Below are 19,013 nucleotides of genomic sequence, written 5' to 3' on the forward strand. Positions count from 1 at the left end.
TCTCTCTGCTGGACTAAGCTACAATCCCTCCACTCCCCTCTCACTAGGCCCTGTCCGTCCCGTGGTTCTACTGACGACTAGAAAAACTGGGATGATCGTTATTCCCAGGCTGTAATACAAGAAACAAGTAAGAGGACATAAAATCCAATGAGGCTCAACTGAGTGGCTTAAAAAGTCTGATTTGCTGCAGGATTCTAAGAATAGTTCCCATGCTGTCCTTCGTGCTCTCAATTATTTGTGTCTTTAGTTCTAAATCTGAATAGCACAGAGCAGCAGAATGTATGCATTGTTCATAAGAGAACGGACAGCTCGTCAATTCTTCACGTGGGTGGGATTCGACCTATCACCATCGTAGGCTCCGTTCCGAAATATATCTGGGTCTGCTCTTCTGAGATGATAAGATGTCTTGTCGACACTCAGGGCTACTCAAAAACAGTGCCCTTCTGGTGTGTGACAAGGTCACAGCCTCCCCCTCCGAGGGAGGGTGTCAGGGGGACATCTACACTCATCACCTCATGTTCTTTCGTTCACAGACTCATTTGTTCAAATATTTGAGACTTTTCTATGTGCCAGGCAAGAGAAAAAGCCCTTGTCTTCCAGGAGAGAGACAGATAAACAAATATTTAACAATGAAAATGTTACAAAGAAAAATAAAGCCAAGTAAGAGAATGGAGTGTGTCTGTGGGATGGTGGTGGTGGTGATGGTACAGAGGTGATGTTTTAGATCTGGTAGTTAGGGAAGGCCTCTTTGGGGAGGTGGCATTAAGGGGAGGAACAGGTTGTGGAAACAACTGTCTGGGGAGGCACAGCAGGGACAAAGGCGTCTAGATGGGCAGGGCTCCATGGGAGACCCAGCAGAGGTGAGGGTGGCTGTGCACACGGAGGGAGGGAAACTGAGGGAGGTCTGGTGGGCCCAGGCCAGCTGGAGAGGGTCTATGGTCATGGAAAGATTTAGGATTTGATTTGCTGTGAAGCCATTGTCTAGAGGTGGCCCCAAGGCAGAGGGAAACTGGTGGCCCCAGGGGGTCCCTGCTCTTTCCCAGGTACCCATTCATGACGCTCATCACAGGCTGGAAGTATTAAGGGATTCTGGGAGAATCTGCAGGTCCTGTGCAATGGTCACGGCAGGTGCCAGGCCCCCCCTCTTGTTGGTTCTACAATTCGGGTGAGCTGTTCTGGTGCCCTCGGTCCAGTAGAATTGGATTTTTAATGGGAGCTGACTTGCTTCCTGCTGCGCACCACCGCCGTTACGTGGGGATCATAGTCCTGCGCCCTCCCCCATAGACCATGGGATCTATACATGTTCTGCAGTCCTGGAGAACCATGCTGAGTTCAGGTGAGGCAACGTGACAGTGTCACAGTGTGCTGGGGTCAGTTCTGGGTGCTGTAACACAGTGCCACAGACTAGCTGGCTTATAAACAAGGGACATGTATTTGTCACCATGTGGAGGCTGAGTCTGAGAGCAGGGTGCCGGCGTGCTCGGGTTCGGGTGAGGCTCCCCCCCGGGCTGCAGGCAGCTGAGGCCTCATCGCGTCCTCGAGAGCTGCACCCTCACGATCCCCTCCAAACCTAATCACCTCCCCACGCCCATCTCGTAATGCCAGCCCTCTGGGGAGGCACAGGCGTTCGGTGCATGACCCACGGTTACCGAGTAATGGTGGGATTTAAACTCCAATCTAACTGGCTGGAAAGCTGCTTTCTTACTCTGCACCACATTGTATAATCCTTCCTACTTCATTCTTCCTCAAAACGTTCATTGATGATCATCTGCTGTGTGTTTCGTGCTCTGCTGGGCACACCTTAGGGATGTAGACACAAGTAAGAGACCGTTCCTGTCCTCAGGTGTCTTAGAATCGAGGGGGCCGTCTAGAATCTCGACTACACCTCTCAGAATGAAGTGAGGTTATAGTGCAGAGACCTCTAACACACATGTGTGTGCACACATGCATGTACGTGCGCACACGTGCGCACACACACACACACACTCTGTTTTAGACTTTCTGAAATGGATATTTGCCTTATTCTCCTCATTACAGAACCTGCCAGCTGCCAGGCAGGATGTGTCACCGCCACGCATGGAAAGCATCTATTGACTCATCTGTCCTTGGATGACATTGGTATTACCTTTCGTGGCTGGATTTCACTGACATTTGGATCCTTAACTGGCACTTTAAAACATCTTCAAAGAGATAACCTTATAATAACAAGTTAACCTGCCAGGTTATTGATGTAGAAGCCTGCCCGTCACGTATGGGCAATGCAGTTGAGGGCAGCAGCAATCTCAAAGTCCCTGAGTGCTCACACTACTGTCAGAGCCAAACGCAGAACCACTCGGGCATGGCTGTCATGCAGGTGGAAACAGATGCCGCTGTGGACCGCTTCCAGACGACTTTCTAGAGAAGGCATGGAACTTCCCACGATATCTTACTTAGCTCGAAAAGATGAACTACCAACTTCAACACGTAATAAGAATTCCAATACCTTTCCTTATGTCTCAAAATGATCTCAGGTATAAACAGTGCCTAAGATTAGTCTCTCTGTTACTACCCTGGCTGTTTCCTTCAGAGGAGTTCCTAGACTTTATCCTTATTTTGTTTGTCTTTCTTCCAGAATGAGGCTACCTTTTCGTTGTTGTTTGCCCAGCAACTGGCTAAGTGCCCAGAGCAGAATATGCCCACGTCCTGCCGACCTGGTATCACCTGTGATACTATTATTACCCACCCATCACCTAGATGATTCACAACTACCTTTCTTTAGTGTCTGGAGAAGCTTAGGTTCAAAAGCTTTATTGCGATGCTAAAAAAATAAGTGCTGTGTAGTTTCCCAACTTACAGTTGTTTCAATTTATCCTTTTTTTTTTTTTTTTTTTTAGAAATCTGAGTTCCCTTACCAAAAGCTCCTATTAACTGAGTGTCAGTCAAGGATAACTTGGAAATAATTCATGTCGAGCAATAGCATTTAAAATCTAATGCAAAAAAGATCTCTGTGTACCATCTTGTCTGTTTACTGATTTGGTCTTTCTTAATAAATAACTGGCTATTACTGTCAAGTTCTGTGCTAGACACTTTATCTTGCATTTCTGCATCTAACTTCAGCCACCTGAGCTAAGCGTGCTTATTTCTCTTTACAGTTGAGGAAACTGAGGTTCAGAAAAGTGAGGTTAACTTGCTTTCAGTCCCAGAGTAAATAGCAAGATTTTCTTCTGACGAGTATGCCATGTCTCCTCCAAACATGCACGAACCCTTCCAGCGCAGAGTGCTGCTGTGCCCACAGACACACAGACTATCGACCGGGTTCTAAAATAAGGGTGGGACTTAGGGTCTGCTTGGGGCCATAACAATTTTCCTGTTCTGGTGCTCCTTTAAGAAAGGCACTGTTTTTAATGTTTTTATTAAAAAAATATATATATATATATATCGATCAGCTGCCTCCTGCGTCCCCTGGCACTGTGTTCTTAAGATTTGGATTCCTATTGCTCCCTTGTAGGGACATGTATGACTTTGGTGTTAAAATACATTTTACCAGGACTCCTTGAGCAGAGGGCTGGAGCGCTGTGTGAGCAGCACAGGGAGCAGGCGGGCAGGTCAACCCCTGGTCACGGGGCCTTCCAAATGACTGCCAACCTTAGCATTTCAGGAGGGAGCACAGGAGAGCATGAGGCTGTCCAAACCTGGGGTTGATGGTTTGCTACAAATAGGCACTTGTCTGACTGGAAACATTGTCAGCAGAAGGCATACAATTTACCTTAGTTACAACTGTCAAATTCATCAATCAAGGGAAATCCCCGCGAATGCCCGTATGCCCTGTATGCCCGTGCCTTGAACAAGGGCCAGTAGCAATCTGTGTGGAGTAATCTCCTGCAGGGAGACCCGCCCTCGACACTCTCCTTTAGGTGTTCCGGGTTTTCAGACTTCAGATGCCATGGCTAGAAGGGATTTTCAGAAGGGCTGAGGCCCCCATGAGGCTGCCCGTCTGACAGATGATTCCTGTAGATTTATAACCAGGACGTGAGTCCCAAGGCTTGCCAGTCACCTTCTGCTCCTTCCTAGCAGGAGGGCACCCAGGCAGGAGGCAGAGCTAAGAGTGAGCCTTTAAGGCATAACTACTACTTCCCCAGGGAACTCTAAGCACCGTTCTCATTTCATCCATGAGGACACCCCAATCGCACCCTCTTCCCCTTCACCTTTTTAAAAAAAATAAGCCGTTTCCCCATACATTCAGCAGTGCAGCGAGTGTGCCTCAGCCCTCGTGCCCTCTCCTGCACCTGCAAGGCCGTCTCCCAGGCCACCATCAGCCACCAACCGCTGACACCCAGACTGGCTTTGCAGGTGCAGATGGAGCCCACTCTTCAGAGCTGTTCTTTACACCCTGCCAGACGAGCTCTCTCCCCTCAGACACTCACAGTTGGTGTCTATCAATGGCATGGCCCTCGCCACAAACCATCAGGTGCCGAAGTTGGCTGTGGGTGTCTGATCCCAGTGTAGCAAAGGCCCCCGCGGGGCCTGAAGTTACTTCTCACAGATCCCCATGGGGCTCAGTCCTCTGCACCAAGCACTCTCCCAGGGGAGCAGGCAACATTCTTCGAAGGTCTGGTCAATCCAAGAACATAAATGGGCGACGAAGGGGCAGTAAGCTCTGTTCAGGAGAGTCTGGATGATCTGAGCGCGGACAACCACGGACAGCCTGTGATTGGACTCTGCCCCCTTTACAGCATCAGCTATCGGGTCCCACTCTGCTTGTTCCTATGACTTCCAGGCCAGAGCCCCAGATGTCTTCCACGACCTTGGATCACAAGCCGGGTGCAGACATCCATATAGACTATAGCAAAAACCAGCCCAGGAACTTTTCCCCTTTGGGTGAGTGTATAAATAGATCGGAAAAGAGAGACGATGAGCTCCCGAACATGTCGAGGATGACAAAAATGCATGGTCAGTGTTTGCAGTGAGAACTCGGGGCTGGTGTGCAATGCCATGAGAGCAGAGAACACAGGCAAACACCACCTGCCCCGGCGGGGACAATCGCCTCCAGATGAAGCGTGACGAGAAAATCTGGGTATTTGAAGTCTCTGACCGATGAGGGGAGAGTAGGAGACACCTATTTAACATGAGTTCAGACGAAATATCCAGGTACTGCACCGACCCGTGGCGTGACTGAAGTGTGTCAGAACTCTGGAGAAAACGAGCAACAGAAGACTAGAGACTGAAAACACGGCCCTATTTTCCACAGAGGAACTGAACTAGGGTCTAGAAACTCCAGAATGGTGAGTAAAACTCAGACCGAATCTGGAATATAGATGGTGAACATTTTGACTCCTAAGGATTGCTGGTTTCTTTTCAACTCTTGATTCAACAAAGCAAGCGTCATTATCAGACTACCTTCCTTCCCCTTCTGATAGGATCAGTAGAGCAACCCGTCAAGGAAGTAACAGTAAAACAATAGTGATAGTTTGGAGACCCGGGAGGTGTACTGAGCAGAACACACTCTCGAAGGTACCAGCGAACACATCAGTAGTTTACTCTGGGCTAGCCATGGTTGCAAGGGCTTTGTATATCTTTCATCTGTTTAATCCTCGTAACAACCCTATAACGCAGGTATTAACGTTATCCTCACCTGGCAGATGAGAACAGAGGCAAAGTTAAGGCAAGGTGTCACAAGGCCACACAGCCTGGATCCCAACCAGGCAAGGCGGCCACACTCCTGCTGCCCACATTAGGCTATCCTGCCTCTCCACGTGAATGGTAAGGCTGAGGAAAGGGGTGGGGTGGGGCAGGGAATGGGAACATCCCTTTTCTACACAGGTGAGCGAACTTGCCCTCCCAGGAGAGGGAACATGAGCGCCCATCCGGCCTGGCCCTGCTCTCTCACCCACTCACTTCTTGGAGGGGAGGAGGGTGACATTCCGATTGCCAAGACTGGGAGATGCCGCTGGGCACTTTCTTGGCATGGAAAGGTCATCAGGGTAGAATATGACCTACGAGGGAGCTTGTAGTATAAGTGGGTAGATTCCAGGGCTGATGTTCAAACTATTTTACTGATCAGTTCATCACCAGACCAGCAATCCGAAGAGAGGCAGGCCGTACACCTCGGATGTGGCTGCGGCCAGTGCTGGGAGGCTTATGTGAACAGGGTTGCCAGCCTGGGTATTAGAGCCCTACGGTGACCTTGGCCTGACCAATCCAGTCTTCTATGCCAGAGACGAACTATTTTGATTTCCATGAGTTTGACTTCTATATCCTGCTTTTTCAATTTGTCCTGGACTTAAAGAGGGGAAAGACAGGATATGATTAATCATCACCACCAAACCTCCAATAGCCTTTTTGTGCTTTTCAGATAATATCCCAACTGCTAAATGCAGTTTCCGATGACATTTTAAAGGTGACACTGACAAACTGAAAGGCACTCAGAAGCGGGGACGGAGCGGACACTGGGGGCTGTGGGGTGTGAAGCAGACGGAAGAGGGGTCACTCGTCTCATTCCCCCACGGTGGACATGGGTGGATCTGAACATCCACAGTGGGGTGGGCTTGGAGGCACTGGGATTTGGGGCAGGAAACGGTCTTTGGCAAAGAAAGTGACAGTGCTTTGGGACCAAGGTGGGACCTCATCTTTAGAGCAGGGGCTCAGCAAACGAGGTGTACCGTCTGGCTCCCTACGTTAAATCCGTGTGAACCTCTGGTCTGGACTTGGGAACGTAACTGACAGCCTGGGTGTGGGGAGAGGGAGGGGCGAGAGAGGAAAGAATTAGGGGGGAACCACCACCATGTGTTTACTGGATGAGGTTCCTCCTCACGTGAGCTGAGCAACCATAAACCTCTCAAACAGAGCCATTCACATCTGTCTGTGTGAGTTCTGAGAAGGTGGAGAGAGCGGGTTTTTCTCGTCTCCTGTAACCGGCAGCACGAAAACGATGTAAAACGCAAGCACAGATAATCAAAAATGTTTTAATGATTAATGTTTGGATGTTATTGAACAGTATGGGTACACCCAGATGAGCTAAAGCACACTTTGACAGCACACTACCGGATGTTACAGTTTCTGTATTGAAATATGTCAAGACTTTCGCCAACTAGTACCTAGGAAGACAGACATGTACAAATATACACATTCTAGGTTTGATAAGGTAAATGTAAACAGATGCCATGACTCCTTCCAAACAGAAAACCCACAAGACTAATAAGAGAACCAGCTGGCTCCCTATAATATGAATGTGCAAAATTAAAGCATGATATTTACATAAATATCAAACCAACAATTAGTTTATACATTGTCAATGACTTTCTAAGATGTGTCATGAGTGGTTCTGTGAATACCTCCCCCAACGGAGAAGGTATTCAGAGACTAAATTCCGACACTTCAAAATGACACACACAAAATAGTCCTTATCTGTCTGACCACTGCCTCCTTACAGGTGTGGGACATGATTTTATAAGTAGTCTATTATTTTTAAACAAGCGATTCTAAACAAATCTTTAAATTCTAAGCAGAAAAAATTACAGGTGTGATTAGATTTATATAAACAAATGATCTCTATCCAATTTCCCAGTTCTCTTATGCTGTAGCTATCTGTTTAATTTTACCTTACATTTTTTTTTAAGGAAGGTCCTTTTTTCCCCTTTTATTAATTTTGGTAAGCTAGGCACGTTTTAAAAGGAAGGTTGTGTCAAACAGATAGCAGTACAGAAATCAGTCCACATCTGGACCCTGGCGACCACTGTCAAGTGTTAAATAATCAGCCTTCCTTCTTGAAAAGTGTATCTCCTCTCTCCCATGAGTGGAAAGCAAAATGGGCTTTGTTTCCCATATAAAAACACTTAGCACTTCAGAAATTAAACATGGCCGACATATCCCACACACTTTCTAGAATCTTGAAGATAAAGAATATATATTTAAGTTTTATCAAGACTGCTTTAGAGCCCCCCCCTTTTTACATTATTAATAGTGGCACTCAAAATAAAAAAATAAGATCTGTTAAAAAGTTAAACTGACGGTTCCACTAGATTTGAGCCTGCCTGATTTAAAGCCAATATTACAAAACCGAAGGTGCCGTTTCTGATTTCACATGTACAAGTCCCCTGAAATTATGTGTCATACGCTAGTTTCATCAATCGTGGCCTTTTATTTTTCTAATCAGAGCTATTGAACGTAAGTCAGAACTTGAAACATACCCTAATTTAAACTAATAAGCTTTGGGCCCTGCTCTGTAAATTTTAAGGCATGTGTGTTTCTCTACTGTAACATTGTACAAATTTACAATCACATGCATGATCTACAGTAAAAAAAAAAAAAAAAGTTTGGATTACAGTGTTTTCAAATTGTGAATCACAATTCAGCACCTATCATGTTACAACTAATAAGGCAACAGCAGTGTCGTATACTACAATAACACGCCCTCCGCAGGGCAGCGCGGGGGTCGGTGAGAGCCCAGAAATGTTAAGAATCTTATGCCTACTTGTCTAATCTGTGTACATCTCCTAGGGGTTTTGCAGTGATGAAGAGGTCCTACGCGAATCACTATTGTAGACCGGCCTAGTTACAGCAGCTGTCAACGAGCCTCGGGCACAACTCATATTGTGCTTACAATCAGACGACAGGGGTTGGAGGCTTGCAACTCTTCGACCTCAGTCCTTCCGTTGCTTCCTCAGCTTCACATTGTTTTCCAGGGACGAAAAGCTGTTGGTGTGTCCGTTGGCAGCGGCCAGGGACCCATTCTGGTGGTCCTTCAGGTGCTCTTTCCGCCGAGAGGCCCCCTTCTTGTTGTAGGTCTGAAACACACAAGGGCAGATAGCAGTGCGGGGCGGGGGCGGGGCGGCGCTGGGCTGGGGCTGCATCCCTGACACCAACCCAGCTCCATTCAAGGAAGAACTTCTGGCCCTGGCGGTTTGGCTCAGCAGTTAGAGTATCAGCCTGCAGACCAGAGTTCCAGGTTCGATTCCGGCCGAGGGCACGTACCTCGGTTGCGGTTCGTCCCCGGCCCTGGTTGGGGTTGTGCGGGTGGCAGCCAATCGATGTTTCTCTCTCTCTCTTCCTCTCTCTCCTTCCCACTCTGTCTAAAGATAAATGTAAAAATATCCTCAGGTGAGGATTAAAAATAGATAAATAAATAAAATATCAATAAGAATATATTTAAAAAAGAAAACAAAACAAAAAAAGAACTGCAGCTGAGCCACCATGAACATGTTTGGGGTTTTCTTGTGGCCCTGGTTTCAATCATTCTTCTATTTTATGAAGCTTAGCCCGAAGTTAGTTCAGTGAGTCATGGGCTGCAATAGAACCACTGTTTTAAAAATTAAACAGAAAAGTCGATTTATACTTGAATGTTGTGCCCTTTCAATACCTGGATGGCAGAGGCCAGGGGCTATGCGACCCCGCTGGATTCTCCAGCCTGCAGAACCTCGCGCTTGCCTTCACGGTGCTCATTAGACCCTGGCCCGGTAGCTCAATGGGCTAGAGCGTCACCCGGATACACCATGGTTGTGGGTTCAACCCCCAGTTAGGGCACATACAAGACTCAAATAATGAATGCAGAAATAAGTGGAACAACAAATCGACATTTCTCTCTTTCTCCCTCTCCCCTCCTCACTCTAAAATAAAAATTAATGAGTTTGAGAAAAAAGATGCTCATTACTTCAGCAGTTATTTTGGCCCTTATACAAGTGATAAGCAGTCAAAGCAAACATTATTGCATCTTCATGGGATCCTGTCCTTTAACCTCCTTTGTGCCTGATGAGTGTCCCAAAGTGTAGCATAAACCATTAGCCCAGCAGTATACAAACTCAACTCAAACATGCCATGCTCAGGTGTGTGTGACGAAAGGTACAGGTGGGCACAGGGAAGAGGAAGTGAGGCTGAGCCACCAGGTGGCTGCTAGACAGAACCACGCTTTACTGCCTGCGTGCCCGTGGCCTGTCCTTGGTCCCGACCTCCTGTGCCTGCCCTGGAGCCAGGCACTGCCCGCGGGAGCATCGTGATGGGAGGCAGGGAACCAGCAGTGGCTGCAAAGTGGTCAGGCTCCGCCGGAGATCAGCTGCCCTAAATGTGAGCAAAGCCCCGCATCACATCGTGCACTTGGAGGGGAGCTAAGCCTCCAGATGCGAGGGGTGGATGTGCGAGGGAACTGGGACAAAGGGGCAGGTTTCTATCTATAGCTGATAGAGTGTGATGGAAATTTCTCTGGACGTTTAATTTAGCTGTGAAGTTCAGAGCAGCCGCGAGGCCTCTGACTGAAGATTACCTGCCGTGTGTCTGACTCGGGCCTCAGGGAGGTGATGCAGGAAGCTGCTGACAGTTTTACTTTTCCACATAAACCCCAAGCCTCCCCCGCTGAACATCCAGAACTCCAGAGGTCCAGACAGACTTAGCATCTTCTCCATGAGCAGTGACCCTCCCCTCCCGAAGGCAGGGGCTGCCCTGTCACTCGGACTACGTTAGTTCCCAGTGCCCGGCACACAGCAGGGCCTCTACAGGTCCCCCTTAAACACAGGCGAAGCCTCTGCTGATCAAGGCCCGAAGCCCATCCGCCAGCGGAGAGGAGACTCACCTGAATGTAGAAATTTGTGAAGAGGGCAATCAGAGAAATCATGTATCCGATCTGGAAGCACAACCAACCGAAAGGGAATGCACACGGCCAGATGACCCCGCAGCTGGTCTGTATGATTGTCAGCACAAACTGAAGCTGGTGGGAAAGAGGGGCAGGCTGAGCCGGGGGCGAGCCGGGGGCCGCCCGTGGGCGAGGGGCCCTCTGCCCTGCACCACTCCTCTCGGAATGACACTTACCCACCTTTCTGCAGGTACCTCAAACACGAAGCATATGCTAGGTGTATCCCGAGCTCTCTATCTTTCTGTATTTGTCTTGTACACACACATTCTCCCTTCCCTCCAAGCTACTTAAACCACCTGTCCTGAAATTTGGGGAAGAGTGAACAACCGTCTCACATATTTGACAGTTGCTCAGAGTAGATCTTAAAAGTTCCCGTCACAAGACAAACACCTGAAACTATGTGAGGTGATGGATGTCAACTAGACTTCCTGTGGTCATCATTTTATAATACACACGTATTATCAAATCATTATGCTGTACACCTTAAGCTCATACAATGTTATGACTCAGTGACGCTGGAGGCAAAAAGAAAATGTTAAAAGACAAAACAAGACAAACATACATGCAAACGTCAGGGACACAGTACAGAGAGAGATGCAGGTTTTTTCTTTCTCAGGAGGAAGAACGGGTGTGGGGTGTGTGTGCAAAGGAACCAGTAACGTCGCTGTAGAACGTCCAGTCCCACTGGACACGTCTCCTAGTCCTCATCTGCGTTCCCTGTGGGTTTGGTGAAGGCTGATAAGTAGATTTAAACTCTTATGAGGATATAATGTGAAGTCCACAGAATACTTGTGGTAAGCAGATCTTGAAAAGCATATAAAAGTGCTTGGGAAACGAGGCACGGGTGTGAAAGCGTGGCTGTTGGAGGGGCATCTTCGAGAGGAATAACACAGCGGGTGGGGCTCTGTCCACTGGATTTCTGGCCCAGCTACCAGGGTTACTACACACAGAACTGCTGTTTTCTTTTTCTTCTTCTCTTTTTCAAGGTAAATACTCTAGGCTGAGTGATAACCAGGCGTGATGTTTAAAATAAATCTAAGCAAACTAGGTGCAATCTTCTGCCTCCAAGGGCACAACCTAATAGGAGACCAACTTCCCCTGTTGGTTCTTTCAAATTCTGCTTCTACAGAGCCGCGGCTGTGGGGTGCAAGTGTGGTACCGGTGCAAGTGTGGTACCGGTGCAAGTGTGGCGGCTGTGGGGTATAGGTATGGCGGCTGTGGGGTGTGTGGTACAGGTGTAAGTGTGGCGGCAGTGGGGTGTAGGTGTGGCGGCTGTGGGGTATAGGTGTGGCGGCAGTGGGGTGTAGGTGTGGTGGCAGTGGGGTGTAGGTGTGGCGGCTGTGGGGTGTAAGTGTGGCGGCTGTGGGGTGTAAGTGTGGCGGCTGTGGGGTGTAAGTGTGGTACAGGTGTAAGTGTGGTGGCAGTGGGGTGTAGGTGTGGCGGCTGTGGGGTGTAGGTGTGGCGGCTGTGGGGTATAGGTGTGGCGGCTGTGGGGTGTAAGTGTGGTGCAGGTGTAAGTGTGGTGGCAGTGGGGTGTAGGTGTGGCGGCTGTGGGGTGTAAGTGTGGTGGCAGTGGGGTGTAAGTGCGGTGCAGGTGTAAGTGTGGTGGCAGTGGGGTGTAGGTGTGGTGCAGGTGTAAGTGTGGTGGCAGTGGGGTGTAGGTGTGGTACAGGTGTAAGTGTGATGTAAGCTGACCTCCTTCCTCATCGCTGCTCCTCAAAAGGAACAAGGTGAAAGGACAATTATTCTTCCTTGGGGCAGGGGGTGGGGGCGAGAAACAGCTAAGGGACGGCACTGCAGCTGGCAGGAAGTGATAATGAAATGCCAAACACGTACTAAGCTCAGCTCTTCTCCGACTCCCCCCCACCCCAGATTGCTATTTTTAAATATTGGAATATCACCATTGACTTGAAAGGATCTGAATCAGCTTGGTGTCTTTGGAAGACTGTTAATGAGGCCAGGCCGGGGCTCCGTGTCTAATGTCTAAGGCCGGTCAGCTAGTCTGGCCTATTGCTGTGTCCTCCTCTACAAAAGGGGGATAAGAACGTGAAGTCAGGCTATTGAACGATTCATGTAAAGCTGCTTACTTAGCAGGAGTGCCTGCTAAGCCAACACATGTCAGCGTTCATCAGTAGAAATAGCACTGATGATGAGTTTGTGGAAGAATTCACGAGGGGAGGGGAACAGAGACCTATAATGTCCTGACCACTAGGAAAGCTCAGGAGAGGATGGTGAGAAATAACGCCAGGAGCGACCTGCTGCAGTGGCCCCCCATGGTGACCCTTGGGAGAAGCCCCATCTGGAGCACAGCGGTGCCCTTCTCGCCACCAGGGGCTCCGCTGCACCGGAGCTGGGAGATCCCGGCACCTGCCTCAGCAAATACCTCGCTGCCTAACAGGCCATAGGCACCCTGGACTCAGGCCAGTCCACAGCTCCTCTGAAGTCCTGGGAACACAAACAGCTTTCACTCTGGAGTTTGGATTATGATTAGGAGACACATGGATGGACAGACAGACCCACATATGTGCATGTGCTTTACGCACACACTAAGAACAAAGGACTGAACCTGAAGTCAGAAAATTAGAGCCTAGTTCTCGTTCTGCAACTCAACTAGCTGTACACCCATAGGAACAGTTTCTCCACCGATAACAAGAAAGTTCCCCGCTCTGCCCACTTCGCACTTTTCACTGGAATAGTGGGAAAGGGTGGGAAGGCACCTAGTCGGTGCTATTAAACACAGAGCCAGGGAGGCAGCAAGAGCACCCCGGGGAGAGCTCTGTGCACCCCCAGCAGCAGGTGCTGGGGAAAGAGGCCGAGTCACTCACCAGCTGCCCCTGAGTGATGTACTTCTTCCACCAGAGGTAGGGACGCATGGACGGGACAGAAGACAGACCATAGTATGAGTACATGAGGATGTGGATGAAGCTGTTAAGTGTGGCACCGAAATAAGCTGCAGGAACAGAGAGGATTTGCAGAGGAGGATGTATCAGTGTTTTATACATGAGAGGTAGAATAAAAATAAAATCCAAGATTCTTTATAAATTGGAAAATCAGGTGGATTTGAATGGCTGGCAAACACCGCAGCAGTGCTGCACGGACCTGTCACTGGAATTCAGTTTCCACGTGGCCAGGCAGCGGCAGGGTGCTGTAAGCCCAGGGTCAGCTGTAGCCTCCAGGTGGGCATCTAACTCAGGGGCCATGAAAGCACCCGCCCCTCGGGCACCTACAGGCTTTGCCGCCAGAGCCTGACCCACTCCCAGAGGCAGCTCTCTTCTGTACAAGCCCAGGGCCTCAGACGGCTGAATTGAAGACTCAGGAAGACAGTGACGGGCACTGCGCTCAAAGCTGGCTGTCTGCACACTGGCTGAGGTTCGAGAGGCCTCTGAAGTCGCCGCCTAATTACTCCCCAGGACTGCAGTACTGAGGTCATATCTTTCTACTGCTGGTGCGGTTCAGAGTCTAGTTCCTTGGAGATGAAAGACCCGCCTTTTATCACATGATGTTTAACTTCTAGCAGGACCACCAGTTTTTTTTTAGACTCTCTGTCCTCCTCCCCCACAGCAGTCAACCAAACAAAGCTCTCTGGCTTTTCCACGTGCAGTGGAGGTGAACGAGGCTGGGGGCAGAGAATGTGTTTGCACCCCTGGCTGTGACAGCACCTGGCTGTGTGACCTCGGACGAGTCACCTCCGTTCTCTGGTTGTCTCTCAGGGGCCAGGTTAAAGTCTGTCATCCTGCCAAGTCCTTTGACAATTTAAAGCATTCTTCAAGGTATGGAGGTGCTGTTTCTATCAGAAAGTTAAGTCAGCTCATCCACAGCCATAGGTGTGATATTGAGAAAGAAAATGACACTTGTCGTGGGGGGGCCTGCAGTTCTGAGTGGCACCAACCCCCTACCATCGGCTTTCTCTTCAGCTGAACGGAGCTGTGTTTGGAAAGTCTTTTCAAGTCTAAAATCCCACGACCGTGAATCGTGGTGGGCCGAGTGAGTCAGGGCACTGCCATCCTAGGGGAAAATGTGAACAGACTCAAATCTGTCAGTGATGGATGACGGGAATCCGGACTGGGACACATCCGTGAGAACTCCCAAGCTGAACCCGAAGGTGGCCACTTACTTACTCTCTGACAATTACAAGAGTTCAGATCATAAGCTTTCCAAAGCCACCCATGTCCTGCTATACAGGCTTCATAGACCGCGAGGGTCATGGTATTAGAATATGTGCGGATTCCCTAAAGCTACATTTCATAACTTGCCTTGTTCTTGGTGCTCACCCAAGGTGTGATTCCAACTTCCTGGCCTGCCCCCATTAGTCAAACATCTTCCAAATTGTAAAGAAACAAGAATTAGAAGTAACCTATATGACAGAGAACATTGTCCCTATTTCTTAATATGCCTTGGGCTGGATATCTAGCATCGCCCTCCTCTTGCAAAGCCAGCACAGGACGTTACTCAAGTAGAAGCAGGTTTTGGCAGCGTATGGAGTGCACAGGCCACACCAACTATCATCAGAAGCATCCCAGACACAATGTTCAAATGCTTGACCTGGAAATCTAGAGACGGCTCCTTTCCTAAGAGCCGGAGCTTCTGCCTAGCACTTCTGCTTATGCCTGTTCCCCAACCCCCGTATGTGAGACTTACAGTGGCCGCAGGGGACCCAGTTCATGACGAACCACCAGATGTTCAGCATGGAGGCGTGGTGGTACACGTGCAGGACCGTGATCTGGTGGTTGTTCTTACGCAGGATGAAGAAGAAGGTGTCCATGAATTCTATGAGTTTGGAGAAGTAGTACCACCACAGGACACGGATAATCTAAGAGGAAGGGGCATCAATGTTTCGCTGGAGTATCTCCTCTGACACGTTACCGACACCTCAGAACCCCGTGCTGGCGCAAAGCCCGAGCGCCCCGCCGGCCCCTCCAGCCCTTCGGCAGCAGTTGAGAGCGCTGGTCACTCTGCAAGTGGCTCTAACCAAAGAGCATGATTTGGGGGGTGGGGGAGGTTGAAATAATAACAGAAGAGGTTTTAAAAAGGGCCGATGACACCATTCAAGACTATCAAAACAAGAGGCTCCAAGTTCAAAGCCCCGAAGCCGGCCGGTTTCCTCAGAAAGAGGTTGCAGAGCCATTGGGACAGAAAAGCCACCTGAAAGGCACTTCTGATTTCAGGGGCTGGCGTGGGGCAGGTGACAAGACATGAGGTGAAGAAAAGGAGCTGGGACTTTCTGTCACACAGGGGCTCTGAGGACATGACTGCCTGTGCTGAGCTCCACCAGCTTCTCACATAGAAAACACCACACTCCAGAGTGGGCGTCAGAATCTGCAGCCACCATGCAGAGGACACTCGGAGGGATGGACAAAGCATGTAGGGCACTCCTCTATGACCCCGTTTACATAAGTAATGCACAAACAATGATAAATGCATGCCTTTTCCCCCAGGAACTGTTACTAGGACTTACTTTTGCAGAGAAGGAAACTTCAGTTTTCATTTCATACCTTTTCATGTTGTTCAAATTTCATATTATAAGTATATACTGCTTTTTAAGATTATTTTAAATGTCAACAAGAATGACCTGAACCGCAAGGTCATAAGCTGTTTTGCCTTTTACACAATTCACAAAAATGACTTAAAACAGAAAAGAGGGACAGTACCTTCATATCTGCGTCTCCCGCGCTGCGTGTGCCCTGACAGAAGAAGTTGTATTTGCCTTCCCATACTCCTGTCACTAACTAGAAAATAAAAAGGAGAAAAGCCAATTACCAACACTGTTAGAACCATTGAAGCCCCAATCAATACAAGTTCATTAGTTTCAGAATCACTGAAAATTGACCCTGGGCAAGCAGAGGCAAGTTTGTTGCAAGCAAAACACAGGAGAGGAGTGTGAATGAAGCTGCTTTGCCTCAATTTCACAAGGGGGGGCCCAGGTTACAGGAGGAGGGGTGGCCAGGGTTACAGGAGGGGTGGCCCGGGTTACAGAGGGGAGGCCTGGGATACAGGAGGAGAGGTGGCCTGGGTTACAGGAGAGGGGAGGCCCAGGTTACAGGAGAGGGGAGGCCTGGGATACAGGACGGGTGGCCCAGGTTACAGGAGAGGGGAGGCCTGGGATACCGGAGGAGGGGTGCCCGGGGTTACAGGAGAGGGGAGGCCTGGGATACAGGAGGAGGGGTGGCCCGGGTTACAGGAGAGGGGTGGCCCGGGATACAGAGGAGGTGGCCCGGGTTACAGGAGGAGGGGTGCCCGGGGTTACAGGAAGAGGGGTGGCTGGGGTTACAGGAGGAGGGGTGGCCGGGGTTACAGGAGGAGAGGTGGCCTGGGTTACAGGAGGAGGGGTACCCGGGGTTACAGGAGGAGGGGTGCCCGAGGTTACAGGAGGAGGGGTGGCCTGGGTTACCGGAGAGGTGGCCTGGGTTACAGGAGGAGGGGTGCCCGGGGTTACAGGAGGAGGGGTGCCCGGGGTTACAGGAGGGGTGGCTGGGGTTACAGGAGGGGTGGCCGAGGAGTGGGGAGCTGGGTGCAGTCTTCAGAGCTGCTTCCTTATCAAGCTGTCTTCCTCCAGAAGGCCATCACAAGCACCCTGCCACTTCCAATGCCCTGACAAACAACCCAAGGCGGGCTCCCCGCCCTGCCCCCAGTGGCCTCGGGTAGGTCACTCCACAGGCTTTCCCTCAGCCACTACCTCTCAACCTCCTGCAGACCACAGTCACCCAAGGGCGACCTCTGGCAGGTTTCTGATCCTGCAGCAGGCCGCCCGGGGTGGGGTTCTAAGAATTCTTATTTCTAACCAGTGTCCACACTTCGAGAACCACTGCTATGAGCCTTGGGATCATGTAGTTCAGCCTCATCGTTGTTTCCTGTTGCGGTGTCATCCCCGGGCTCCATGAACTAGACCTCTGCAGACTGCGGAAACTGGGCCCATTCCTCAGAATCCACTGCAGCAGGTGGGCCCTGTGGTGGCACAGAAAGGACCCAGAATTGGGGCGCAAGCTGCAGGTTCCAGACCTGCAGTATCAGCAGCTCATGGCGGAGGCCCGTTTCCTAGCGTGCACAGGGAGGGACCCACTCTGACAGTCCGGAGGGAAGGTCTGGGTTGACCACCGTGTGCATGCCCACCGTCTACTACCTTCTAGGCAAACACTCGGGATACTATTCTTGGTCCGTGTGAACTGTAACTCACTGCTTCCTCCCGAAGCCTAGGGTAACCTTGAGTTCTCCGACACCAGAAGGGAGAGATTTGCGGGGGCCTGCCTCGTGCCCGATCTCATCTCGGTAACCCACCCAAGGACTGGCCCTGGCTCCCCAAGTGCGTTCCCCAGCCCAGCTGCGTTAGCATCACACAGGAGCTTATAAGACACACAAATCCTTGAGCCCATCCCAGACCTTCAGAATGAAAACTCTAGGCACAGACCATCTCTAGGGACAAACCCCAAACTCTAGGGGCAGGGCCTCCAAGTTCTGGATCACAGACCCTTTGAGAATCTACTACTGTGGTTTACAAAGTGGCCCAACCCAGCAGCATCACCCAGGAGTTTGTTAGAAAGATAAACTCGCAAGGCCCCCCCTATACTTACTGAGTCAGACATTTCTGGGTGTGAAGCCCAGTGGTGCTTTCCAGGGGATCTGATGCAATTCAAGTTTGAGAACCCCTGGCTGGAGCTGTGGTTCCCATTCTAGCTGCATAAGAGGATCAGCTGGGTTTTTTTTTTTTTTAAATTGCTAACACCTAGCCTCCCCCTAGACCACTAAACCAGAAATTTGAGGAGCTTTTTACAAAGCTCTTAAGGTGATTCTGATGTGTACCTAGGAATGGTGACCACTGGTTTCAAGCACCTTAACTTCAAATAAGAAATGATTCCCATACCAGCGCCTTGAGAAAGGTGTAACTGCGACACGGACCTCCCCCGTGCCCTTGCCCTTGAACGGAGGTTAGCTGGGTGAGCAACAGGACTCCCTCAGGGGACAGGAACGCAAGGGTCTACGACAACACTGCTAGACCCTCCCTCAGACTGACCTCAGAAATAAACCCCGGCAGTGGGTGTCACCACTGAGCACCCTACTTAGAATCTGATTATTCTATTACCTTCCCTTTTGTTGTTTCCTTCTGCTTTGTCATCTTCTATAGGTACAAAGCAGCTAACACAGTTCTCCGTGGCCAAAGATGAGCAGAGATTTAGAGTACACCTGAGGGGAGGCACCGTTCCAGGATGAACGCACCCGGATTAGGAAGCAGAGGATGAGTGCAGGGCCAGGCAGGCCACCTTCTCCCTCCAGCCAGCCTGGGACCCGAGGCAAGCCAGCTAACCGTGGTTGTTTTTACTGTAAAAAGACGAGGCTGGACTAAATATCTCTAACAGCTCAATTTTAATTGTCTACAGTGTCTATGTTAAGACTTCTTGATCTGATCTTTGAAAGACCAGCACCC

The 19,013-nt window shown here is 49.9% G+C and overlaps 1 protein-coding gene across 1 annotated transcript in view; it reads right to left on the reverse strand.

Annotated features, from left to right (window-relative positions):
* Positions 1-6,921: 6,921 nt before the first annotated feature.
* Positions 6,922-19,013, reverse strand: part of ELOVL5 (ELOVL fatty acid elongase 5) — an 81,466-nt gene continuing 69,374 nt past the window's right edge. Inside the window, exons 4-8 of the mRNA XM_036248429.1 lie at positions 16,246-16,323; positions 15,236-15,407; positions 13,423-13,547; positions 10,538-10,672; positions 6,922-8,762 (exon numbers count right to left, since the gene is read on the reverse strand). Coding sequence (XP_036104322.1) covers positions 8,619-8,762; positions 10,538-10,672; positions 13,423-13,547; positions 15,236-15,407; positions 16,246-16,323 — 654 coding nt within the window. The 3' untranslated portion in view covers positions 6,922-8,618. The remainder of the gene's footprint in view (positions 8,763-10,537; positions 10,673-13,422; positions 13,548-15,235; positions 15,408-16,245; positions 16,324-19,013) is intronic.

This window comes from Molossus molossus, unplaced genomic scaffold, assembly GCF_014108415.1.
Source record: "Molossus molossus isolate mMolMol1 unplaced genomic scaffold, mMolMol1.p scaffold_m16_p_8, whole genome shotgun sequence".
Classification (NCBI taxonomy): domain Eukaryota; kingdom Metazoa; phylum Chordata; class Mammalia; order Chiroptera; family Molossidae; genus Molossus; species Molossus molossus.